At 39.0% G+C, this 26,309-nt stretch overlaps 3 protein-coding genes and 1 pseudogene across 4 annotated transcripts in view; 3 read left to right on the top strand and 1 right to left on the bottom strand.

Moving 5' to 3' along the window:
- Nucleotides 1-1,122: 1,122 nt before the first annotated feature.
- LOC101312518 (mitochondrial import receptor subunit TOM9-2-like) lies at nt 1,123-1,453 on the top strand. Its single transcript, XM_004292194.1, has one exon. The coding sequence runs from the start codon at nt 1,160-1,162 to the stop codon at nt 1,451-1,453; it is 294 nt and encodes a 97-aa protein (XP_004292242.1). The 5' UTR covers nt 1,123-1,159.
- Nucleotides 1,454-5,352: 3,899 nt separating this feature from the next.
- Nucleotides 5,353-6,763, bottom strand: LOC101312229 (cysteine-rich repeat secretory protein 11-like). Its single transcript, XM_004292193.1, has 2 exons — nt 5,989-6,763; nt 5,353-5,504 (listed from the first exon to the last, which is right to left on the bottom strand). The coding sequence occupies exons 1-2, from the start codon at nt 6,740-6,742 to the stop codon at nt 5,353-5,355; spliced, it is 906 nt and encodes a 301-aa protein (XP_004292241.1). The 5' UTR covers nt 6,743-6,763.
- A 998-nt stretch (nt 6,764-7,761) lies between these two features.
- On the top strand, nt 7,762-9,870 carry LOC101311940 (probable pre-mRNA-splicing factor ATP-dependent RNA helicase-like). The gene has a single exon (XM_004292192.1). It carries the CDS (start codon nt 7,762-7,764, stop codon nt 9,868-9,870), a length of 2,109 nt encoding a protein of 702 aa, XP_004292240.1.
- A 421-nt stretch (nt 9,871-10,291) lies between these two features.
- LOC101311650 overlaps nt 10,292-26,309 on the top strand; it is an 18,853-nt pseudogene continuing 2,835 nt past the window's right edge. The window contains exons 1-9 of the transcript XR_184130.1: nt 10,292-10,306; nt 10,365-12,100; nt 20,607-20,937; nt 21,071-21,199; nt 21,333-21,539; nt 21,633-21,807; nt 22,029-22,267; nt 22,369-22,512; nt 22,592-22,882. The product of XR_184130.1 is annotated as an uncharacterized LOC101311650 (transcript). The remainder of the gene's footprint in view (nt 10,307-10,364; nt 12,101-20,606; nt 20,938-21,070; nt 21,200-21,332; nt 21,540-21,632; nt 21,808-22,028; nt 22,268-22,368; nt 22,513-22,591; nt 22,883-26,309) is intronic.

Below are 26,309 nucleotides of genomic sequence, written 5' to 3'. Positions count from 1 at the left end.
AAAAACAAACCGTACCTAAACCTAGTAGTAGTTTTATTTAGTCCACGGGGTAATGTACTAGTTTTTAGATTCATCTATANAATTNATACGTCCCATGGGCTACTTGTTTTATTTTTATTTTTTTATTGTTACNCTCTTTCTTCTCTCTCNCTTCCTTCATACCAAGTTACACTGAACAAAGCCAACAAATCTTAGAGCTGTAATGTTATAATAAAAATACTTACATCCTAACAATAGAATATATATATTTTTTTTAACAGCTGGGTTAGGAGTGAAAAAATTGGGAAAAAATAGTCAAAAATTCCACATTAGATGTCAAATGAAAATAACCCCTTCCATTGGAGATGCTCTGAGAAGTAGTTTTTTTGTTTTTTTTTTTTTTTCCCATATGTCTTAAGTTGATGTCACAGTCTCGAGTTACCTAACCCTGAACACCTAAAGCTCGTGTCCCAACCCGCTAAAGGAAGATAGTATTTTTGTGTCCTAATTTCTTCTATGGTTATTATGTTTTTCCTTTTTAATTCTTACTGTTGCCAAATTTCAAAATTTCGCATTATTTTGTGTCATGATCTCTTCTAAGATTATTTTGTTCTTCCATTTTAGTTTTTATTGTTGTCAAATTCCGGATCTCACATCATTCTAAGAGAAGCAAATATTCTGAATATTGATGTTATCCTTATCCGTTTGATTAGCAGTGGTGTTCACATATCACCTAGTGACCAAAGAAATTACAGTTAATCATCGTTAGATTTAAATTCAATAGTGAGAAGTATTATTCTACAGTTAAGTTGTTTTGTTTTCTACAACGACGATTGACCGTGATTTCCTTGGTCAGTAGGTGACCATGTGAATGTGAACACTACGAGTTTGATTAATTTTGTGTTTTCTTAGATTGGATCACGATGAAAGGTTGACGATAAATTCGTTTTTTCTTATAATCTCATGGCAGTTTCGATAATTGTAACAAAAATCAAACTATAGAGGGGTCAAAGTCTGTACATTTCCAAACCACAAGGACTCAAAAAGAAAACTGTAAAACCCTTCAATAATCCTAACGACATGTCGTTGGTACACATATGAAAAGCCGCAGAGAGAGCAGCATCCACACTGATACCCCAAAACCCTCTTTGACGACTCTTCATCTCTCTTTCTCTCACCGATGGCAACCCCAGCTCGCAAAGGCGGCATCTCCCTCCCGGAGCGGCGGAACCCTAAGAAGGACGACGGCGTCCTAACCAAGATCTCCCAGTCCACAATCGTCGCCAAGGGCAAGCAGTACAGTTCCGACACCATGTTCGTGACCAAGAAGCTGCTCAAGAGCACCGGCAAGGCCGCCTGGATCTTCGGCACCACCTTCCTCATCCTCGTCGTGCCTCTCATCATCGAGATGGACCGCGACCAGCAGCTCACCGAGCTCGAGCTCCAGCAGGCCAACATCCTCGGCACCAAGTGAAACCGGACCGGGTCGGGTCGGAGCAATCGGGTACCGTATATCGCTTTTTTCTGTGTCGCTTAGGGTTTGGAATTGGAGATTATGTGCTTGATTGCAGTAATTTTAGGGTTTTATTACGGACTACCGATGCGTTTGTATTAGTCATTTTGGAGATGGATTTTCTTTTGAGGTTGATTTAGGGTTCAATAATTTTAATTTTATTCAGAATTGGATTTACATGTGTTATGCTTGATTGTAGAAATTTTCGATGTGCAATTCATTTTGCTGTGACTCAGTTAGGTTCATTTTCTCATGTGAGCATGATTAGGATTTCGTTCTGACTTATGTAGCTTCGTAGGGTTTATGCAGAAGAAAGGCTGTTTGTGTTGTTCAGGGTCGGATCGTAGATATATGGGTGAGATGGGGGAGTGGGGCTTCTAATTTTATGGCCGTGTAGTGGTAAAACTGAAGAACTTGTAGTTCAAATATGTACATGATTGTAGTTATATCCTTGCGCCCTTGCTGCAAAGAGTGCTCTTTAGTGATATGAGACTCCAAAAATACCAGGATATGTGGTGAAGCCAGGCCATTTAGTGGTACAGTTTAGATAAGTGAATCCTCTTTAGGGATCTAGAACCCTGTGTTACATTTGGTTGTGATCTATACCCATGCCCGATTAAGAGTTTATATAGGAATTTTCAAAAAATACATATCTAGATGATGCATATGTTTCCTGCTTTAGAAAATTGCAAATGCTTGTCGAGACTCAACAAACTCGGAACATCACTCAAAGTTGTCTTTTCACAGCTGAATTGAACCATAACCTTTTTCAGTTTTGAGAACTTTATCGTGTTGTGCATTTTATTTTGTGGTATCATGACTGATTTCAGTGTGCAGTATTTGATCGTAAACTCTTTTAGAATGTTAAGTTCACTGCACGAACCATTCCAGCTTCTTGTTCCTTTTTTATCTGGTTTTTGGCCACTCGGTTTAGACAGCCAGGTAAACTGTTTGAATTTGATGAATGTAGCAACCAACACCTTTTGTAGGCACCACCTTCACATATGTAAAGATTGAGTCTGTAGATCCCTTTGGTTGCTGTGCTATGGATTATATCCCTCAGTGTAATCGATTGAGTGTTGATATGCTGGTTAAGCGCACTTCTTGTAATAGGGCTTGATTTTGCTTATGCTAGTCAGATCGATTGAGTGTTGATATGCCGGTTAAGCGCACTAATTGTAATAGTGCTTGATTTTGCCTATGCAAGTCGGATATGGTGACTTCTAATTTGGTAAGTGGTAGGTTTGAAATATGTAGGAGTACCAAAACTTCCCCCTTGAACGAGAGAGCTAGCCTAGTGATATCTCTCCACTTTTCCCAGATTAGGGGATTCTGACTTCTGAAACATACATTTTGGAAAGCAAGTCACTTCAAAGATTCTTTTGAATTAATTTCTTTTTGGTGCTTTGTTTAAATTTTGTCTTGCTTATGAGGGATTTAGTTTAAGTTGATGTTTTGCTTTTTCTTATTACTCAAGATTAGCATATTCTGATATACGTTTGATATCTGATATATACTATGTACTCTTTCGCCCTAAAGGATCATAAAGAACCTGTGGGATAACTAAGTTCCCCACCCCACAATGTACAGAATCCTATGCACCTAAGAGATGCAAGGAATCTCCCTCAAAATTTAGACTAAGAAATTTTAGTTTGTTGGATCGGTTGCATAGTAATGTGCAGCATCTCAATGGACAGCTCTTTTATTCCAAAGACTTGCAGAAGAAGTAGAAAAAGATTGGCGGGTACTGTAAAAGCAGACACGTATATGAAACCTGTTAACCAATCTCAGGTTCCTCAATGAAGACGCATGCTCAGTGACCCAGATAACATTTTCTCCTTGTTGTGGCCACTCTTCTACTTTAGTGCCTACTACATAGAGCCATAATTTTCTCCTTATTGTGGCCACTCTTCTACTTTAGTGCCTACTACATAGAGCCATGATGTGATTATTCTCCTGATGCAGCAATAAGTAACCCACAAGTCCTAGTAGACAGAGACATTCATGGTCGACAGAAAATGATCCCAAACAGGATATACGTAAGGTTTTGGTTTAGATTTTACCCCAAGTAAGATTCTGATTTTGATAAGAAAAATGAAAATCATACCTTATGTATATAAATCATAAAAGAGTACGTAAGAGAAGTATATAAATCATATAGAGATTCGAGTCTACAATCTTGCTAAATAAAACATTAACACTGACCAAAAAGAATACTCTTAACCGATGACCCATCAATCTATAACTTGCTAGCTAGCATTCGTTAGAATCAGCTGCCTCCTGGTGCTGCATAACAAAGCGTAGCCGATTCTGGCGATCTTTGTAAAACCATAGTTGCACAACGTCGCCGACCTGGAAATTCTCACGATGCGCGACCCTCGATCATCAACCTCTCAAACAATGCATGTTGTTTCCATCCCTCCCGAGCGTCAAAGTAGTCTGAACACCCCGGGGTGACATGAACAATATTGCAGTAGACTGATTCAACTGGAAATCGACGAATGTGTTACTTAGGAACTGTGGTAGATTACCAAGCACAAGGACATCACTGCTTATATTGTTTCAAGCTCCCAATATACTGCATTTGCGTAGGGTGCCTCCTCTCGATTCTCATTATTTGTTCAGCATGCATTGCAGCTTCCATTATTTTCCACTGTCTGTTAGTTAGTTGTACGTGAAACCTTTAGCCGTGATGGACTTGTATATCGTGATCGACTTATATATTGTGAGCATTCTTGGTTTCCAGGTTGATTTAGTGAAGGCTTAAATCTGGAAGTATATTATGTTGAGAAATAAAATCTGGAAATATAGAGCAACATGCCCGATTTAAGTCACACACGCACAAGGAATACTATGCATCAATGAAAGATTCGGTATCTCCTAAAACTAATTGGATAATAAGACCCTCGATTAAACTAGAAATTTCATAAGAGAAGAAAGATCGTAGCGAACGGAGAAAGACTTGATTTGAGGCGCCGTTACGTGTTGAGTCAAAAAAAATTCTAACTGATGAACAATGCTTGTGCTATCTATAGTTTTATTTATTTTTTATTTTTATTTTTTTTTTACAACTTCATAAATCGAACTTACAACCTCTCATATATTAAAGAAAGACTATACCGTTAGATCAAATGATACTGGCCGTGTGCTATAGTTAATTACTTGATCATTATATTTTTCGTGAATCATTTATGATTTCCTCATTGTAGGTTGTGTGGTAAAAACACATTTGCATTTCAACTCCAAACTGATGAACAGAATTAAAACAGATAACAATAGGGATTAAGCTAGCTAGTTGAAAGAGAAAGAAAAAGGGATTTTAGCACTTAAATTTTCTACCAGCAAATACCAACACACCCAGGTTGTTCTTATGATTTTCGAAAGCTAGCTCCATCACCTTGGTGGGTCCAATCCCAAATAATGCAAATGTGTTTTAATAAAGTGGGGTTAGATATTTTCCTTCGCAAATCCTAATTTATGGCTTAACAACCAAGGAACCCAAATACAATAGGAAGAAACAAACTCCTTTACCCAACTTTGATCATTGAAGCAAAGCAAGTAAACATTTATGCAAAAAAGGAGAATGAAATCAAAAGCTAAAGGTATATCTGCAGGGGAAAAGAAAACAATTTGAAAATCCATATGATCCATATCTGCCAAAACATGATTAATTAAACAAATTCCACCATAAGTTAGTGTTTGCTGATCCCTAAACTTAAATCCCACCCATCTGAAAAAAGATCCCAACTTCAAAACCCATTTCAAGCCCCTTGATATGTAACCTTCACTAAATTCTCAAGCTTTTCTCCCCTGCAATGCTATACAAAAATCCTCATATATCTTCATTGACATCAACCAAATCAGTAGTAGTCTCCATATTTGTTGGCACTACGCTTCTTGATCAAGGACCTGATAAACATCAGGCATACACATACAAACCCCACAGCTGCAACACCTCCCACAACAATGGCCACTGTCTTCTGTGTTGTGTGATGGTTAGACCCTACAGTCCCTACAACATTTAAGCACATCAAAATCATTGCCAATATTTGACCAAGTGTTGAAATATAACACAAAAACTAGTAGATGTAGAGGGAAACAAATAAAGCCATCTGTTCAATCCCCATACACATCCTTTTAACCCTTCATCATACCATAAGGAAAACCAATAAACAAAAGAATGAGTGACTCTTATTTACTATTTTACTGGTTAATCATAAGATTAATAAAGAGGATCAAGAATGAGTGACTCTTATTTACTATTTTACTGGTTAATCATAAGATTAATAAAGAGGATCCTGCTGATCCTCTCTCTCTCATATACCACTTGAAATTTGTTCTTTAGTAGTCCTCAAAACCCTACTTGAAATTGATTATATATCCATAATAACGTATATCAGTTATTTGAAACACCTTTTAGATAATGACCCAAAAAGAAAAATACAAATCCTTTTTACTAAAAAACAAAGTTGAGATTGTTTGCTCTGTGAGTTTACCTGAAGAAGAAGTTAAGTTTGGGACACCTTTAGCATAGTAGCTGTAGCTGATATAGCACTTGTGCTGATAAATCTGCCCAGAAACTGCATCACCACACTCTGAACCAGCTTTTTCAGAAGCACTTTTGACACAATCAACACAATCACTGCTGCCCAAATCTCCCTCACACTGGCCTAAAACATAAACAGACTCATAGCTCCCAGTATAGAACAACACACTACCATTCTTGATCCCACTCTCCAGTTTCTCAAAAGCAGAGTCCCTTTTCTCTTGAAAATCACTAGACCCACTAGCCTTATTGCAAATCTTGTAGAGCAGCTGTGTGCCTGAAACCTGCTTCAACCCAGAAATTTCATAACGCAAGTAGCACCCACTGAGCTGGACTCTAGCTGCTATGACTTCTCCACAGAGTTTTTGGGTTAAAGATGGAAGCTTTGTGACACAGGTGGAGCAATCAGCTGTGGAGAGGTCTCCTCTGCACTGGTAGAGACCTGTGATTGCATTTGGGGAGTCACCGGAGGTGGTGGTGAAGAAGGTCTTTTTCTGCTGGGCTGAAGAGACTAGAGAGTTGAATAGAGATTGGAGGTTTTGGGAGTATATCCCAGTTGAGTCTTGGAATTTTTGATTAGCACAGCCCTTGTAAACCAAGGATGTGTAGTCCACAGCTGTGGCTAGAGAGGAGAAGGAGGCAAGGGTTGTGAGGAAAAGCAGAGCAGAGGAGAACAAAAGGGATGGTTTTGTGGGGAAATCCATTTTGGGAATTGGAATTGAAGCAAAGAGTGAAACAGAGCAGGGGAAAAGGGGAGGGTTATGTAGAGGGAGTAAATGCACAAAGTGTGCGTGTGTGATTTATTAGAATTTGTTGGATTGCTGACACAGATAGAGTTTGTTGGTTTTACTTTCACTATGTCTGTTATTACAGTAACAATTATGGTTGTGAATTTGTGATTTGTTTTAGCACTTGCTTAATTTCTCTGTGGTTTTGGATGAAGTTTCTGGAAAAGGGTTAATGAAAATCATATCAGAAATTGGTTTGGGATCAAGAATTCAAAGAAAAAAAGGGGAATATTATCTGATTTGGTTCTGCTGTAATCTGTGAACTTGGACTTGGAAGTTCACTGTGATTGTTGACCAGTGGCCCTTTTTCTCATTGGTTAAAATGCTGACCTGAATGTCTGAGTGTTGGCATTTTCAGACTTTGACTGCAATTTTATAAAGATATTAGATATACATAAATGGTATGAGTATTACACATGCTCTCTGCATGCACAGAGCCACAGAGACACACACAGTAACTGCAAAGGAAACAGTGATTGACCAACAAGAAGAACTGTGATTGGCTTGCTTTCTCACCAAGTAAAACCAAAGGTACAATCAGTCTATCAGAGCTTTAAATGGGGACATTAAAAAGAAATTTCTGCAAGGATTTTACTGGTGTGGCTCAAGAAGGTGATCTGGGTTTAGATCTTGAAGAAAACTCATGCTTTCATTTAACATCATGCTTTCATACGATCAAAAGAAAGGTTTGGTTTTCGATCAGTTGCTACAAACCAGATCCATATCAAATTCCCATATAGCCATAAACTTTTACAATCCTATTGGGAATAGGAACCCAGTTCTCCTCAAGAAAAGCCTTGAATCCTGTATATATTGGATTTAGGATTTAATTTGGAAAAAATAATCAAATTCCTATTTGATGTGATTTTTCAGTAAGACAGTATCATCACCCTTTCAGAGATCATTACATTAGCTAGCACTTGGTTTTCTCATTGATGGCTAGTTCTATAGTCCGCACCGAAAGGAAGAGGAAGCTGTGCTTGATCAACCAGTCAGTCTCATCCGACTCCAAGAGGAGCAAACCAAATAGTGGTGGGGGAGCAACCTCATCGAACCTCGACAGAGTTGTAAGCAATAGTATTGATCTCATCATCAACAACAGGTGGACTGGAAGGCCTTACTCAGAAAGGTACTATAACATCCTTGAGAAGAGGAGAACTTTGCCTGTTTGGCAACATAAACAGAAGTTCTTGCAGGACCTCAAGGCCACCCAATGCTTAGTTTTAGTTGGTGAGACCGGAAGTGGTAAAACAACTCAGATTCCTCAATTTGTTTTGGAAGCTGTTGCTGATAATGTATATCCAGAACTAACAAGAAGAAAGAAGAAGATGATGATCGCATGTACTCAGCCCCGCAGAGTGGCTGCAATGTCAGTGTCACGCCGTGTTGCGGAAGAGATGGATGTGGCCATTGGGGAAGAGGTTGGTTACAGTATTCGTTTCGAGGAATGCACCAGTGAGAGGACATTGTTGAAGTACTTAACTGATGGTATGCTTTTAAGAGAAGCAATGACAGATCCACTGTTTGGGAGATACAATGTCATAATTCTTGATGAAGCTCATGAAAGAACTTTGGCTACTGATCTTCTATTTGGGATTCTCAAAGAAGTGTTGAAAGTCAGAGCTGATCTGAAGCTGGTTGTGATGAGTGCTACTCTTGAGGCCAAGAAGTTTCAACATTATTTCAATGGTGCACCCCTCATAGAAGTTCCTGGCAGACTTTTTCCTGTGGAGATTTTTTATACTCAGCAACCCGAAAGGGATTACTTGGAGGCAGCAATACGAACTGTTCTACAGATTCTTACGTGCGAGGCTCCTGGAGATGTGCTTCTTTTCCTAACTGGAGAGGAGGAAATAGAAGAAGCATGCCTGATAATTAATAGAGAAATTACTAAAATCAATCACAAGTGTTACATTGGTCCTGTGAAAGTGATGCCATTGTATTCAACTCTCCCACCTGCTATGCAACAGAAAGTGTTTGAGCAAATTCCTGAGAGGAAAATTGTGGTGTCAACAAACATTTCAGAGACTTCTCTTACCATAGATGGAGTTGTTTATGTTGTAGACCCGGGATTTTCCAAACAGAAAGTTTATAACCCTCGAGCGCATGTTGAGTCCTTGTTGGTGTCTCCAATTTCCAAGGCAAGTGCACGGCAGAGGTCAGGGCGTGCCGGAAGAACTCAGCCAGGAAAATGCTATAGACTCTACACACAGAAAAGTTTCCAGAATGATCTGCAGCAAGAGACATATCCAGAAATATTGAGATCAAACCTTGCAAATACAGTACTCACCATGAAAAAACTAGGAGCAGAGGATTTGTGTCATTATGATTTCATGGATCCTCCTGCTCCTGAGACAATGATGGATGCACTAGAGGTTTTGTACTTTTTGGGAGCCCTTGATGAAGATGGTAACTTAACCAAGGTGGGGGAGACTATGAGTGAATTTCCATTAGACCCTCAGATGTCAAAGATGCTCATTGTCAGCCCTCAGTACAACTGCTCCAATGAGATTTTGACAATTTCTGCAATGCTTTCTGTTCCCACTCCATTTATCCGGCCTAGAGATGAGACTAAAGAAGCCAACGAAGCCAAATCTGCATTTGCGCATATTGATGGAGATCACCTCACTTTGCTCAATGTGTATCATGCATACAAGCAACACAATGAGGATCCATCCTGGTGCTATGACAACTATCTTAGTCATAAGGCATTGCAGGCTGCAGACAATGTTAGGCAGCAGCTGATGCGCATCATGACTCGTCTTAACCTCAAGCTATGTAGTACTGACTTGCGTAGTCCTGACTACTACATCAACACAAGAAAGGCTCTTCTTGCAGGATATTTCAGGCAAGTAGCTCATCGACAACGCAGCGGAGAGTACTTGACAAGGAAGGAGAAACAAGTGGTACATTTGCATCCCTCGAGTTCTTTGGATCACAAACCTGAGTTTTTGATCTACAATGAGTATGTCTTTACAAGCAGGAGTTTTATCCGAACAGTGACAAAGATTAGTGGTGAATGGCTAGTCGAGTACAACATCTGAATCCTCAACAATCACAAATTAATCTTTCCGATTATCACAACTTCAGAAGAGATCATGTATTCATAATTCATGTATATGTAGAATCTTAGTATTGATATGTAACAGATATGTAACAAGAGTTGATGATTAATTATTAACTTCATTGAACTGAGTTATGTTAACAAGTACCAAAACTTGAATCATCATATACGTATAAGTGCCATCCAGCCTCTGTTTGACGTCTCCTTTTGCCTCATCAAAGAAAAACACAATGCGAATCAAACTTATGTAGGAATCCTATTGAAAGCGGGAGATCATTTCTGGGCCAAAAACCTCAAAACACGTGCTCTCACGTGTTCAGGTTGGTTATATATCTCATTACTTGTTAGTTGTTACAAAGTTCTTTGTTTCTCTAAATTTACTCTAGTTAAAAATTGGAGCTATGAATTTACTGTGCGTTTGATTTAGTTTCTGTTTATGTTTGCTAATTTGTGTTAAAATTGCGTATATATTAGAAAGGGTTTTCGGGTTGTGGTTTGAATGTTGTGATGAATAATAACAGGTGGACTGGGAGGCCTTACTCTCAGAGGTACTATGACATTCTTGACAAGAGGAAGAGCTTGCTGGTATGGCGGCACCGAGACAAGTTCTTGTAGGCTTTCGAGGCCAATCAGTGTGATTTTGGTTGGCGAGACTGGTAGCGGTAAAACTACGCAGATTCCTCAGTTTGTTTTGGAGGCTGTGGTTGATGAGGAGTTGGAGTTGACTAGGAGGAGAGGGAGGAAGATGATGGTTGCGTGTACTCAGCCGCGTCGGGTGGCTGCAAGCCTGCAATGTCGGTGTCTAGGCGTGTTGCGGAAGAGATGGATGTGACTCGTGTGAGAGTTGGGGAAGAGGTTGGTTACAGTGTCTGGTTTGAGGAGTGTTTGAGTGGCAGGACGGTGTTGAAGTATTTGACGGATGGTATGCTTTTGAGGGAAGCGATGGCGGATCCGATGTTTGAGAGATATGATGTGATCATTCTTGATGAGCCGCACGAAAGAACTTTGGCTACCGATCTTCTGTTTGGGGTTTTGAAGGGAGTGTTGGTGGTTAGAGCTGACTTGAAGCTGGTTGTGAAGAGTGCTACTCTTGACTCTTGAGCCTGAAAAGTGTTTGATCGAATTCTTGGGAGGAAGATTGTGGTGTCAACAAATGTTGCAGAGACGTCCTTGACCATAGATGGGATTGTGTATGTAGTTGACCCAGGACTTGGCAAGCAGAAGATTTATAATCCGCGAAAGCATGTTGAATCGTTGTTGGTGTCTCCAATCTCCAAGGCAAGTGTAGATCAGAGGAAAGGGCGTGCCCGGAGAACACAGGCCGGGAAATGTTTTAGACTTTACACCGAGGAAAGTTTCAATAAGCTTCAGCGAGAGACGTATCCAGAAATATTGAGATCAAACTTGGCAACTACAGTTCTTACCATGTTGAAACTAGGAATTAAAGATTTGGTTCATTATGATTATTTGGATCCCCCTGCACCTGATACATACAATGAAGGATGCACTAGAGGTTTTGTATTATAGGGGAGATGATGAGTGAATTCCCCTTGGACCCTCAGATATCGAAGATGCTTGTTGTCAGTCCTCAATACAACTGCTCCAATGAGATCTTGACAATTGCTGCCATGCTTTCAGTGCCGCATCCTTTTGTCCGGCCTAGGGCGGATGAGGCTCAAAAAGCCGCTGCAGATGAAGCAAAAGCCAGGTTTGTGCACATTGATGGAGATCACCTCACTATGCTAAATGTGTACCATGCGTTCAAACAAAACAAGGAGGATCCATCCTGGTGCTATGACAATTTTCTAGATCACATGGGCACTAAAGGCTGCAGAAGATGTTAGGAAGCAGCTACTGCGAATTATGGCTCGGTTTAGCCTTAAGCTATGCAGTACCAATTTCAACAGTCCTGACTACCACATCAACATAAGGAATGCCCTGGTTGCTGGATATTTCATGCAGGTGGCTCATCTACAACATGACGGGCACTATCTGATAGTGAAAGAAAACCAAGTGGTAGATTTGCATCCCTCGAATTTCTTGGATCACAAACCAGAGTGGGTGATTTACAACGAGTGTGTCCTGACAACCGGGAATTATATCCGGACAGTGACAAGGATTCGTCATGAATGGATAGGGGATTTACGTACAGAAAGAGTGACCTACATATTCACAAGTCACAATTCAGTTGCACAAATAAGTGAACGCTTGTTTTTATTTTCTATTCTTTTTTCTCTTTTTTTTTTCTTTTTCTAGTAATGTATGCAAAATTCTCCTTTTTATTTCTTTGTTTGTTCCTTTACTCCGAGAAAATTATACACTTCTTAAGAAATTTTGATATCCAGATTCTAAACTTAGCCATTAAAATTAGGGAATATACGAAATTATATTCATTACTGATGAAGGATAAAATGTAGAGACAAAGAGATAGCAAGAGAATCATCATCTTATTCATTGATATGAGCCCTTTATATAAGGAATTATATAATACCAATATGGTAAGGATATGAATACATAGATCTAGTCTAACTACATATCCTATTGGCATAAGGCCAAGACACACATAAAGAATATCTAGAAAGATACAGAATATCCTAGAATACTCCCCCTTGTGCCGCGCGCTGATATGCCAATGGTGCTGATTTGTTGCCTCGTTAAAAACCTCGTCAAGTCACAAAAACCCTATGGGAAAAAAACTGAACCTTAATCGTAGGAGAAAAAGAGTACAACACACCCTTCACATTTGATAGTAACATGTATGTATGTGCTAGACTCCCCCTAAAGTTCTCACCTCCCCCTGATCTTTACATTAATCATAGAGCTCTTCTTCCTCATTCTTACTAATCACGGAAATTTCAACAACTTAGCATGTCAATGCTTTTTAACATATCTTCAAATGTGGCATTAGGCAATGATTAACTAAATCATGCCGTATCGTCCTCAAATGATCTTTTACACTTAGATCTTGAGGAGAAGGCCGCTTGTGAACTCAAAACATAAGTTCGTGCAGGAAATCAGATTTCCGCACAGCATGACCTTCAGTTACTAGAACAGTCATAACTTCCTCTAGGAAATACATATGAACGAACCGTAAACGGTTTTGGAAACTAGACTCGTTTAGCTTTCCAACCGTATATTACACACATTCTGGTTCATCAGGAGCTGTTCACAAAGTCCAGTCAAAGTTGACTGTTTTGCCAAAATCAGATTCTCGGACAGATTCGTCCTACTTTATGAAAACGGTCATAACTCACTCAATATGATAGGTATGATCAAATGGTTGGTGTCCCTGGAAAGTAGACACATAGACCTTTCCAATGGTACCAATTTCACCATTTTCCAGTGAGTGAGATTTCCTATAGGTCCCGTGGAAGTTGACCTACAAAACTTGGCAGATTCTGATTTCTTTTTTGATGTGTCTTTCTTATGTAGGGATAGAATAAGCCTCAACCTTTCATACCATTAAGTATTGAAAAAAGAGTTACTGCCATTACATTGGCGTTGCGTGGGCGCATAGCTACACTTAGCTTTACAACTTTTCATAGCGAATGAGATGTCAAGTCTTTCGTATTGTGTTGAGTACATTGATGAGTCTTATTGTACTTAGATAGGAACTCCATCTCTTAACACATATTTGTCATCTTGCTTTAGACAAAACAACGGATCTCTCTTTAGAACAAAGACCTTGACTAATCATGAGAGTATATGTAGGCCTCACTAGTTATAAAGTGCCTAAGCCGATTGATGGAAAATCATCATCAATACAGTCATCGAGTGCCTTATCGAGACCGTGTCTTCCCAAAATCTTTTTCTTCGGATGTTGATACATATTGGCATCTCTTGATCCATTAAGAGTCCATGTAAATTCGAAATAAACACACAAAGACATAATTCACCCATATCCCTTCCAAATCAAGTAGAGTCCATGTGTGTTTCAATACATTTGGCAAACGCATGCTCTTGTGGTTTAGAGCCACTTGATTCGGATAAATGAAGTTCGTTTAAGATCTTCATGTATATCTCTGATCCCATAGAGATGTTATTATGACCACATTCATATGCTGCATGTTCAGTTATTCGGAATCTACCAAATTGACAAAGTAGTGGAGTTCAATGACATCCATTACGAGAGCATATCTCATCGTAGTTGATCTCAGTGCGTGTTAGTGAGAGACCTTGCGCCATAAGGTGAGTCTAAGCTCTTGTTTTCACTACGCTATCTAACAAAGACATAGTTGATAGGGTTTAGCTTGCGGTGTCGGCATCACCTGCCCAAGGACCTATCTCTTTGTTAATGCTGGATCGCATCTTTCCATTAGGCCAATCAACTAAGTTGATATTCATCAACAAAAGGTGGTTCGATAGTAGACTCATTATCTCACGTCCTCATGTACACTAGTGTAATACTTGTAGAGATCTCTATATAGATTGGATTTGACATTGAGGCGTCTCCCAACGATAATCACAATTCAGACTTCATGAGACGGATTTGAGTATCACTGATCAATAGATCAAGTTGTGCCAAGCTTGCTTTCTTCCTAGTGCGAGAAAGTATCGAACCTAAGGGTCTCCCTCCTTTTGGGGAGCCACACGGCCCTGTGACACCAATTTTGCCACTATATGGCGTCACTATATCACCATCTATGTTGATGGCGTCAAGACCAACTCCTTTTGGTCGCGCCATGTCCTCTTGATAAGACATCAATCCTTGCAGACATATTTGCAGCATGTGATCTCGTCACTTTAACACTTTAAGCATTTGGGATCAAGATGAGACTTAGTGGGGACAAACCACGACAATTCACGTCGTTCCACTTGAACACTTGTGTTCTTATCTCCCCCTAACGGCGGGAATATTGTCTCATCTAACACTTTAAGCATTTAGGATCAAAATGAGACTTAGTGGGGACAAACCACGACAATTCACGTCGTTCCACTTGAACACTTGTGTTCTTATCTCCCCCTAACAGTGGGAATATTGTCTCATCAAAGTGACAATCCGCAATTTAACGGTGAATGAAATTGTCTGACAAGGTTTCTACATATGCGGATTTATAGGTGGAGGTTCATATCCAACCTAAATACTTCTTCATCTCAAATGACTCATCATTGTACGTAGTGACAATGCGATTTGGCACCTAGAAATAACATTTAGCCGAGCTCAAGGATTAGAGATCCGTTTCAATCTTGTTTGAGCTCAAGGATTGCAATCATGGTACACAGTCACGAGCTGTAGTACAAAAATATTCAATGATGGTGGGTCGTAGATGAATAGTAAAGCTGCATGCAAATATTGCATATCCCCAAGACGCAATAGAAAGATTGGTGTGCATCAATAATGTTCGAGCGACAAGCTAAAGTTGTTTGGTCGTAGCCTCGGTGAGACTGTATTGCGTGTGAACATGGGGTACAAGACACTTCAACTTACATCCCGATAAACTTCTTTAAAGAATGGGTAGTGAGCTCGTAGAAGTATAAACAACATAAGCAGTAGATAATAGTGTAACACGTGACCAGTGTGTTAACACTTCAACCAACACCATAAAGCATAAAAAGGTGTCTGCAAATTGATTGTATCTATCTACATAGTTTGATGTAAGAATAGAATGTTCACTTTTGTGTTATTTAGTGTAGGAGGGTCTCACTCCTAATTTAGCTAAAGAATAAGCTTTCAAAACGAGCAATCAGCATTGCAGGGGGCTAATGCGACATCGAAGGAAGGCCGGTGCACCTCAATTGCTTGAGGAATTGACTGGACGACCTCCAATAAGTTGGAGTCGTGTTCGGGAGACATCAATGTCCCCCGGGTCACCACCATTCTTCATGTTGATGCTAGATCTCGAATGTCTTCGTTTTGAGCGGAAGAATGGATGTCCATGAGAATTTCTTAAAATTTGAACCATTATATCTCTTCCAGGATTACCTTAATTGGTCAAAACCAAAGTCTATATGAGTCAGTGTCCCAAATATCATGTTTGGCGACAACATGAGATTCGATATTCGAATCGTAGTGACATACAGTCCACTAGATTGACTCATGAATTTCTCCAAGATGCGCTTCAGTCCGCATTCATGAGAAGGTATACACAAAAGAATTATTGTTCATTCTCACAATGTGTTTTCAAATGAAAACTATTAACAAGAATGTCTTTAAAGCTCAATATGGTTTGATTGCCTCTCAATGTATAGAGGGTATCTATGACATTGATCATGGTGCCATGAGGCATCAAGATTCAAGCTAAACCGTGTCCCTGAATGACCGGTATGATTCAATCATTATAGTCACAGAAGATTTACAAAGGCACAAAATCCAAAGATAGCTGCCGGTTCCTTAGAATGTTGTGGATAGTTCCACTATATGCGAAGCACTCAATGTCTCAATGAGACATATCTACAAGAAGGAGTAGATAGGTGAGTTAATAGTTCCACTTGAACCATTTAGAAGGATCGAAAGAAGCTACGAAAAACTGCAATCCCGAGAGTGCATAAAAATTTTCGCACAGAATGACCTTTGTACACTAAAACAGCCATAACTTCTTTGCTAAAATAGGTCTGGACGAACCGCGAAAAGTTCTGAAAACTAGACTCGTAGAGCTTTCCACTGATATAAAGCTCACTGTCTGGTTCGTCCGGAGCTATTCACAAAGCTCAAACGAAGTTGACTGTCCAGAAGGGACGGATTGCTGTTTTTCGCAGAATTGGCATGTGCGAAGCTATAAAGCTTGCAGGTGGCGTGTAGGCTTTTTTCTTAGCCAAAAGTGACGTGTGTATGATCAAAACCAAGTCTTTTCGGTCGTTCTAAGGTCGTAAACTCCATGACTAGTTAGCAAAAGCTCCCTGACATAAACATAAACTAACTCAGAGGACCTAGAGGATTCGATCATGATGATAATTTTCCGGTTTTGATAAGTCTTCAACGTCTTTTGCAAGACGACAATTGGTTAATAGCTAGGGGGATCCAAAATCAAAAGCTTTCGGTAACTCCAAATCAGTATGACCAGGCATGTCCGTGGAGGGTCGATAGTGCGAGGCACACTTGAAACCACTATATCCTTAATTTCGGACAATTCTAAGACATCACACTGAGCTTGGATGAGCCTAGTTGAACAATTGATGATGGAAAATTCGCTATAGGGTAGAAGACTTAACCGGAAACACGTGGGCGAACCTCCTTGAGGATGCAAGGCTGGGCGTCATCTTCACTTGGAAGAGACCAAAACGGCACAATCTAACCATGTAGATTGTAAATATGTCATGCTTCTAAGGACGATGTAAAAACTCAAATGAGCAGAATTTTACGTTGCTCTTGCATTCAAAACCAAGTTGTTATGAGACTCGATAGAGGTCACAAACGATACTTTTAATGGTTTGTCCTTCAGATTGATCATACACAATCCGGAAAAGCAGCGAATTGATCAAACACAATTTGAAAAAGGCCTCGGATTGATCAAACACAATCCGGTGATAAGTCGAGGTTGATCATACACAACCCGGACAAGGAAACAAGAGTGATCAAACACACTCTTGACCCGCGAATAAAATTCCGGGATTTTTGGTACATGCAAATACACCGCGACCCAAGCATAGAATGGAGTAGTGGTACGGCTAAAATAGCCTCACAATTTAACCCTGCAAAAGATTGTCGATTGTAGTATAAAGAAGCAAGGATCATTCATTGCCAGAGATTGAGGGTATTTAAATTTCACACACAAAAACAATGTCACAAAAGTGTCTACTGTTCCTGACGAACAGCAGACTAAAATATAATTAAACTACCTAATCTACACTACTCAGAAAATTATGAAAATTTATAAAACTACACTAGACACAGAGAAGAACACGCAAACAAAATTTCAGGGGATTTGGAGTTTGTTTACTATACTAAATAAATCACGAAATACAGAAGACAAAAGAATAAGAAAACAGTTTTGATTTGTAGTTTGAGAAACAAGACAGAGAAGAGGTTAGGGGTTTAGGAAATTCACCACCGAACATGCTTCAAAACAAAGTCCACACAACCAAGATTCCAACTACCAAGTTATGAAAAGGTTCAATCAAGAATAAACCGTGAACGCACTGCGTAAATTCTTACTACTTATGCAAGATGAACGCACCATTACTAAGCCTTTAGAATAACCAATCAAGGTATAGACGCTATCCTATCAATAAATTATTCTAAGCATTAAGATCAATGGAAGTGATTGAACAAGTATGCAAAACTAGTGTGGAACGCCTACCTAGCATGCAAGTCTCTCTATTTGGTTTCACCTATTGTCCTATAGGTTTACTACCTTGAATTAAGCCGTATTAACCGTTTAGGAGATTAAACAACCTAATTCTAGCCCCACTCACAAGTTCATAATGTTCTATGTATGCATCCATGAACATAAACAAGCAAGAGTTCTCTATAAATCAAAACCAAACAGACAATCCAACTAAGTAATTACGAAATCAAGGTTGTGAAACAAAGTTTATTGCATAATTCGGGGCTTCAAACCTCCACCCCTAACTAAGATAAACTAGCCACACATCATTGTAGAAATCGCACAGAGAAAATAAATCATATTCGAAAGTTAAAGATTACAAAGGGAAGAAGAAAACTGTGAATGGAAGGAGTTGACGATGATCTTGGCGACTTCCCCTTGATGGATTCTTGTGCGATGCAGCAACGTGAAGGCTCTCTTGCAGTATGACGGCTTCCAGTCGTTCTAGTATTAAGGTTTTGCTTTAAGTAGTCTCCAAGTCTTCAAAGATTCTTTTTCAGACTATGTTTCATTCTTTGACTAGAATCAATGTTTGGGCCATCTTTTGAATGTCTTCCACATATAATCTGGGCTTGGCTTTTGGGAAAATTATATTAATGATGTCACTCTTCAAATTCGTGCAAAAACCCCCAAGAAAGATTCTCAGAAACCAGCCCAAACACTGCCTGGAACTTGACTACTGCACAGCTTTCCCGGAACTGCTGATTTTCTGTCCAACTTTGGAGCTTCATAACTCCCAGATGAAATCACCGATTTGGATGATTCTTGAGTCCAAATTGATCTACAAATGCTCCTCTACAAATCTGGGCAGTCATCTTGGTGAAACCATTCTCGAAACCGCATGGAAATAAGCCTTGAAAACCGGAGAAAATAAGCAGAAACCATTTTTCAGCTTTTTGTGTTTGCAGCTTCTGTTTTGGTGAAGTGGTTCCATCGTCTTTCCTTGATATTTTTGACCATGTGAGTGATCAATCTCCATCCTTGACATCTCTATTTCGTATTGGAAGCTTTGCTTGCATCACTTGAGCACATATTTGCATTATCCTGCTCCACGAAGTACCTAAGAAGATAACAAAGTTAAAACGATCTTTTTAAAGGAAAATAGCCAAGTTAAATGCAAAGGTTAAATTATAAAATCGTCGCATTTTATGCTCCTATCAAGTAGACGAAGGGGAGGAAGCATTTTATCTCCCTCGAGGTTATTGAACTTGGAAGAGTTTTAAGGTTGTAAAATAAACATACCGTAAACACTTGGATGCTTGATCGGATGAAAAGAAAGCAGCGGAGCAAACGGCCGAGAAGCGACGGCGGCGGCGGTGGCCGAGGCAGGGCCGAGAACCTCCGGTTTTGGTTTTTAGGGTTTGGAAAAAAAATGGTGGGCTATTGGCTCTAGGGTTAGAACAAAGTGCATGATAACGTGATGAAGGATAAAGTGTAGAGACAAAGAGATAGCAAGAGAATCATCATCTTATTCATTGATATGAGCTCTTTATATAGGGAATTACATAATACCAATATGGTAAGGATATGAATACAAAAGTCTAGTCTAACTACATATCTTATTGGCATAAGGCCAAGACACACATAAAGAATATCTAGAAAGATACAGAATATCCTAGAACAATTACAATTTTTATTGTATTTTATTCAATTCACGGTGTGTATTCATGCTTCAATTTAAACATAATCGAAGAAACAAAACTTTACAAATTGGAAGACAACTTTATCAATTATTTCTTCCTAGTAAAATTTCGTATCCAATTTTGTACAGAGGAAGCCAAACTAGGACTTTACTGGGAGTTTTACGGTTTTACTCTCAAACTAGGACTCTTCTTAGTAAAATCCTAGATTTTCTTTTCCTTTTCCCATTAAATAATGAATATCCCAATCACGTGCATCGCACATGCCTTACTGATTGCCAAACCTATATAAACGGCAAACGAGCACCCGAAAGGTCTCAGGGTATCACTAGGTTTTCTCTCTGATTCTGACCAAGAGTCAAACCCTTCTCGTCTCTACTCAACAAGCCTTTCGATTTATGAGGTATCCGCACTCAAGAACAGGCTTAATCGGGTGAGAGTCGAAACTATATTTCAAATTCTCTCTTGATCTATCTTAAACCATTGTTCTTAATTCGAATTATATATGTTCTATGGAGGTGTTAAAGAAATCTGGGTTCCAAAAATTCCTATGAAGACTGTATAGATTTTGCAGGTCCATATAGTCATACTTAGGTCTGAAAAATTCAACTGCTACAAACCTCAATATGGGAGTAGAAGCTAAGGAGGTATCACTCTTTTCACTTTCTCATAATTTTTTCCTTTGTGTAATTATTTTCTTAAGGCCTAAGTACTCATTCTTGCACTCGAATTTCAAGTTACTTTTTCTTCTTCATTGAAATTAGATTTCAATTTCTTGGTGTTTGATTTTGGAGTTCTTGATTTTTGATTAGTCTTGATATGTTTTATGGATTGAAATGTGTTGTCATTGTCAAGTTTGATGAGGCGTTGTCGTCTTCAAATGGAGTGGTGAAGGAAGGAGTGCCCAAGTTCCTAGAAATGCAAGAGTGCTATAACATATGCATGGCAGCTTACAAAGAGATCATGACTTTGGCTTTGAAGGCAAACACTTGGGTTGTGGATATTCCAGTACTCGGTTCAATTGAGAAACTCCACCATATGTTTAGGGAGCCGCCATCGCCTGGGATGGAGATTGAGTATTCCATTGAGAGCGGCATTGTTCCATTGAGGCTAGATAATGTGGTTACTACCATGACAAATGTGGTGTGTGATATTTCTTTTATTATTTTCTTCGGTTTTTGTTTAAATTTCGTCTATGGAATTGCAGTTTAGGTTTGCTATTTCTTCGATTCTCGCTTTAATTTTAGGTGTGTTTGTTTTGTGTCATTATTTCCAGGACGAATGGGCTTCAGTTTTTTGCAATATCGTTCATAACAGAACTGCTGAAGTGTCATCTGGTGTTATGAGTAATTTAGCGCCTAATACACCACCACATAACAGGGACAATTTCAAGTGTGTAAAAACGGTAAACACTATCGCATATGTTTACTGGTGTTTTGTTACTGTAGTGCTCTAACCTATATGCTAGTGAGGTCTATGAATCTGATTATATATAATGTGTAATGACACTAATCTAATATATGGTTTATATCGGCCAGATAAATGCTGAACTTCTCTTGCCAATGCCATGTGCGCCAACACGTAAATTCAGTTTCATTAGGTTTTTGCGTGAAGTCATACCAGATGTATGGGCTGTTGTTGATGTATCGACTGACTATTTTCCGCATTTAAGTTCTACATTGAATGTCAACTGTAAGAGAAGGCCTTCTGGGGTCATTGTTAGGAGGCGTGATGACCATTCTGAGGTATATATTATCTGCAAAAGATTCCAATTGTAAAATCTTGTAGTGGTCGTATGGAACTTTTGATCCAACTTTTGAATTGCTCTATCCATGCAGGTTATATGGATTGAGAATATGGAAATACATAACTACAATGTTGAAGATAGTATATACTCTGGTGTCAATTCAAACCTGGCATTCGATGCAAAGCACTGGATTAGTATGCTACTAACCAAAGAAAAGCGGATCCAAAGTAAATTTGTCACTGTTAAATTGCCTATTATGAACCATGGTAATGTCTTATCCATGTAAATGTTTTTATATTTTTGTGTATGATCGCTAACCATGGTTGTAGTAGGTCCATAAATGCACACTTGATACAAATGTGTCATCTATGTTGTTTTTATTAGCAGTTGTCTCAAGATGTTCTTGAGGATTTTAAATCCTATTTATTTGTTTGATTTAAATATGTTGTGATTTCTTATTGTGTGTTTCTGTTTGAATAAAATATAGCATTTTCGGTTCGTCATGCTCTGCTGACATTGGCTAGAAGATTGAAGATGGTATTTTTGAGCTACATAGCTGAGCATCCAGATGAAAATAAATGGGATTTATTATCAGATACAGGAATCAAGATTTTAAAGGATACTGATGCACAAAGAAATAATTACATGGCAGTGACTACCTCCAGAGTTGAAGCAACACCACTCTCCGTTTTCAACTTTCTTGTCAAAAGGAATCGACAATTACAGGTATATATGGTTCAACCTTATAACTTTGCTATATTAAATGTTGTGTCAAGTTATTTTGAATCACTTTAGTATGAAACTGTTAACACTTTTGTGTATGGTAGTGGCCATGTTTAGAAGAGATGGCAGAGCCTGAAGAAGTGATAAATTTAGTCACGGATGATCACAGCAACTGTATTACTATACATGCAAAGAGAGTGAATCAAAACGAGTCTACAGAACGAGTTATGCAAACCGAGTCTACAGAGGTGATATATGCTTTAATTAACTGTTTCATGTTGGTGCTATATCTTGACTGACTTATCTGAAATCTTTTAAATGTGACAGAATTTTGAATATGTGTTACAAGAGGCTTCCAAAGATGAGTTTTGCTCTTTCATTATATCATCACAGATCGACCAATCAGAAGTCAATAGTGCTTTAGGATTTGGGCAACTATCTTGTTCCTTGAGACCTTTTGGTTTTTCCATAATACCTGATGGGTCTCGGGGACACCTATCTGATGCCTCCATCGTAACCATGGCCTGCCAACTAGAGCTTGAAGCTGATCTTGAAACTGGTGAAGTGATTGAAAGAATGAGCAATCTTGTCAGCGGTGTTTTTGAAGCGATAAATGGAGTATGTAAGTTGCAACTGCCCTTTATTTTATTTGGTTCCTTTTGTTTTGTTTTTGTTTTATTTTCTTCTGGTATGTACATACTGTATCACTATTAAATATAAGTTAAGCACAAATAGAGCATGTTTTAAAGGGGGGGAGTAGGAAAAAAATTTGAACCAAAAAATCGTTTTTGAATTGATTATATTTTCGAAACTGAAGATGTCATTGTTGCAGTGTAACTAAAGGAGTTGTCTATGATACAGCAATTTTATATGCCAGGGCAGTGTGGGATGAAAAGATCATATAATTTTTTTGTCAAGACACACAAGTTGCTCTTAGGAACTTCTAGTTTCAATGTTAATATTTTTGTTTTGGTTGTTCTTTCTTATGTTTTCGCAGTTACAGTAGGGGAAGAAACAATAGAACTGTAAGGAATTCTTGTAAAGATTACAGAATTTGGGAACCAGCTGATCATAACGGAGTCCATTCCTAAACTACTTTTCAATTGTAATATTGAAATTTTCAACATTAATTTGACAGTACTGAAAAGAGTGATTGAGATTTGAGGTTCATACAGTTCCTGACTTCCAGCTTATAAAGCAATTGATTTTCCTCATTGTGACATTTCTTTTCAACTCTGGTAGTGCCTATACATAAGGCTGAAGGATATTTGTGACCTTGTTTTGACGATTTAACAGTGGCTTATTTTGAAACTTATTGGTATCAACTCTCCGTGAAAACCAATCAAGGGTGGTAACTAACAATTTGGTCAAAACGAGTAATTTTTTTTTTCTTTTTTCATTTATGAATCCCTTGTAGTCAACTCCAGTTGAGTTCCTTGAGCCACAAGACATCAAACAATGAACTAAAATAAGAAAAAAGATTACCTTCTAACTTCTCACTGCATCAATATACGTTCTCTCTGTATCCAAGTGCGTTCCCTACACCGGTCAAGCTCGATCATCACAAGCATTGAATGTTTGATTATGGGAAAGCTGAACAGTTAAAGAAAAATTGTAGTCTTCAACTTCTCGTAATGGTGACATTGATAGGTACCAAATTACCATTTGTAATGCAGGTTGGTTTGGATTAGTATACATGTAATATGAAGAGAATGAGATCAAATGCAAATAAGGTTATTTTTGCAGGGAATATTATAAGTTCAACGTAGACATTCTATGAGAGTGATCTCCCAATTCCAAAGTCACATACAGATGATAAGTGTCATCTGAAAAGCCGAATCCTTAAACTTGAAGCCTATCGTCTCCACCACCAGCACTAGTTTCGCCATACAGATTGGTAGAAGTTTGTATACGGATGAGGGTGCCACCTTGGGGTTGTTGGAGGGTGCCTCTGTGCGGCGAGTTATACAGATGAGGCTATTACTTGTGACTGTTGATTTTTTGGCGATGAGAGAATATGACGTGAGTGATTCTTGGACTAAGGTTTTTAACCTGGATCTTTCCAACTTGCCTGTGCAGCCATTGCTTGAGTGATCACCGTGCGGTTGGTTTGCTATGGCAAGGGGATTTGGTTCATGAGGATGGATCGTAAAGAAAAAGATAAGCTTGGCCTGTAATCTGTATATGATTGAGGGAAGCAGGTTTGCCATTGTTGAATATGAAGAGAGTCTAATTTGGATCGAGGAGAAAGAGAATGTTAAAAGGACTGGTAGAAACTCATCACGACGAAGCCGAAAGAAGCTCAAGTCATGAGGAATATTTGCTCAAGTGCTTAGGTACACTTCAGTTCTTTATTTTGAGTCTTCTTTTTTTTTTTTAATTGAGAAAAACACATTACAAGGAAACCTCTAGCACAGCCAGAGCCTAACATATCAAACTGAAAAGCAGGTTGTGCTGAGGAGGTAACTGATACAACCAAGCCATAGAATCTGAAACAAGATGGCCTAAATTAGTTAATTTATCTGCCAAGAAATTGGCTTCCCTCCACACATACTAGAACGTTACTAACTAAAATTTGGTTCATTTTGAGTCTTTGCACTCTGCTTTCATCGATTTATTATTAATAGACCGCAGCCTTTGGGCCCATACCACATGTATCCGCCTAGACGCAGCATGTGTCCGTCTAGCCCACATAAATTATTTTGTTTATGTTCTAGGATATTCTCTATGTGTGCCTTGGCCTTATGCCAATAGGATATGTAGTTAGACTAGATCTATGTATTCATATCCTTACCATATTGGTATTATGTAATTCCCTATATAAAGGGCTCCTATCAATGAATAAGATGACTCTCTTGCTATCTCTTTGTCTCTACACTTTATTCTTCATCTCGTTATCATGCACTTTGTTCTAACCCTAGAGCCAATAGCCCACCATTTTTTTTTCTAAACCCTAAAAACCAAAACCCTAAAATCGGGCAGCCTTGTTTTTCCCGATTTCCGACCAAAATTCCAACTGTTCTCCACCAGAATTTTATATCCCCAGAAAGCTCTCTCCGTCCCGGATCCAACGCCGCCAGTCTCACCCTGAGAACCGGCCGGAAAGTCTCCGAAACGGCCGCCGGAAGATTCCAGACCGCCTCCGCTACCGACCACCGGTTCACCACCTTCCCTTGCTCCGATCAACCTGAAATTTTGACAGCAGCTTCCCCATCCAGAGCTGCTCCTCCTATCAAATTTTCAGCCCCAAATTCGAAGTATAAGTAGGCGAAACGTTATTTCTTCTCTCGGCAGCCTCTAGAAAGGTATGTTTTTGAAACCTTAAACTTTTCCAAGTTTAATAACTCGGGGAGGATAAAATCCTTTCCTCCCTTCTCCATCTCCATTCTATGCTTGGGATTTTGTGTGTGTAGGTACCAAAAATCCCGGAATTTTATTCGCGGGTGAAGAGTATGTTGGATCACTCTTGTTTCTTTGTCCGGGTTGTGTTTGATCAACCCCGACCTGTCACCGGATTGTGTTTGATCAATCCGAGGCCTTTTTCCGAATTGCGTTTGATCAATTCGCGGCTTTTCCGGACTGTGTATGATCAATCCGAAGGACAAACCATTAAAAGCATCGTTTGTGACCTCTATCGAGTCTCATAACAGCTTGGTTTTGTATGCAAGAGCAATGTAACATTCTGCTCCTTTGAGTTTTGACGTACTAGATGCCTAAGGCGGATCTTCGCTTGGTATCTGTGGAACCTTTCATTGGAAAGGATTAAACCACATGTTTTGACCCCTAGGCTAACAAGCCTAGATGCCGAGATTTCACATCTCATGCGCTCAAAGTTTTTGAAGCGCCACATCGACAAAAACCTTCAATGGCAACCTGTGCAAAAAGTAATGACCACAAAGTACTGTGGAATGCACTCATAGAGCATTTCTCGAAACGTTCATATAACTCTACTTGTTGAGTTATTAGTCAAGTGGATTGCTTACCACCTTAATTGACTACATATTGTCGATGATCTTTTGTGGCATCATGATCCATAATCTTTAGC

Source organism: Fragaria vesca, linkage group LG2 (genome assembly GCF_000184155.1).
Source record: "Fragaria vesca subsp. vesca linkage group LG2, FraVesHawaii_1.0, whole genome shotgun sequence".
Taxonomy (NCBI): domain Eukaryota; kingdom Viridiplantae; phylum Streptophyta; class Magnoliopsida; order Rosales; family Rosaceae; genus Fragaria; species Fragaria vesca.
Note: the sequence above shows the minus strand (reverse complement) of the source record. Positions and strands in the feature narration are given on the sequence as shown.

What these genes read in the sequence shown, in the direction of transcription:
- LOC101312229 (XM_004292193.1), bottom strand. Translation starts at nt 6,742, where the DNA reads ATGGATTTCCCCACAAAACCATCCCTTTTGTTCTCCTCTGCTCTGCTT. An exon ending in AAACTTAACTTCTTCTTCAG is followed by an intron (nt 5,505 to 5,988) that starts GTAAACTCACAG and finishes TAAATGTTGTAG; the next exon opens with GGACTGTAGGGTCTAACCAT.
- LOC101312518 (XM_004292194.1), top strand. Translation starts at nt 1,160, where the DNA reads ATGGCAACCCCAGCTCGCAAAGGCGGCATCTCCCTCCCGGAGCGGCGG.
- LOC101311940 (XM_004292192.1), top strand. Translation starts at nt 7,762, where the DNA reads ATGGCTAGTTCTATAGTCCGCACCGAAAGGAAGAGGAAGCTGTGCTTG.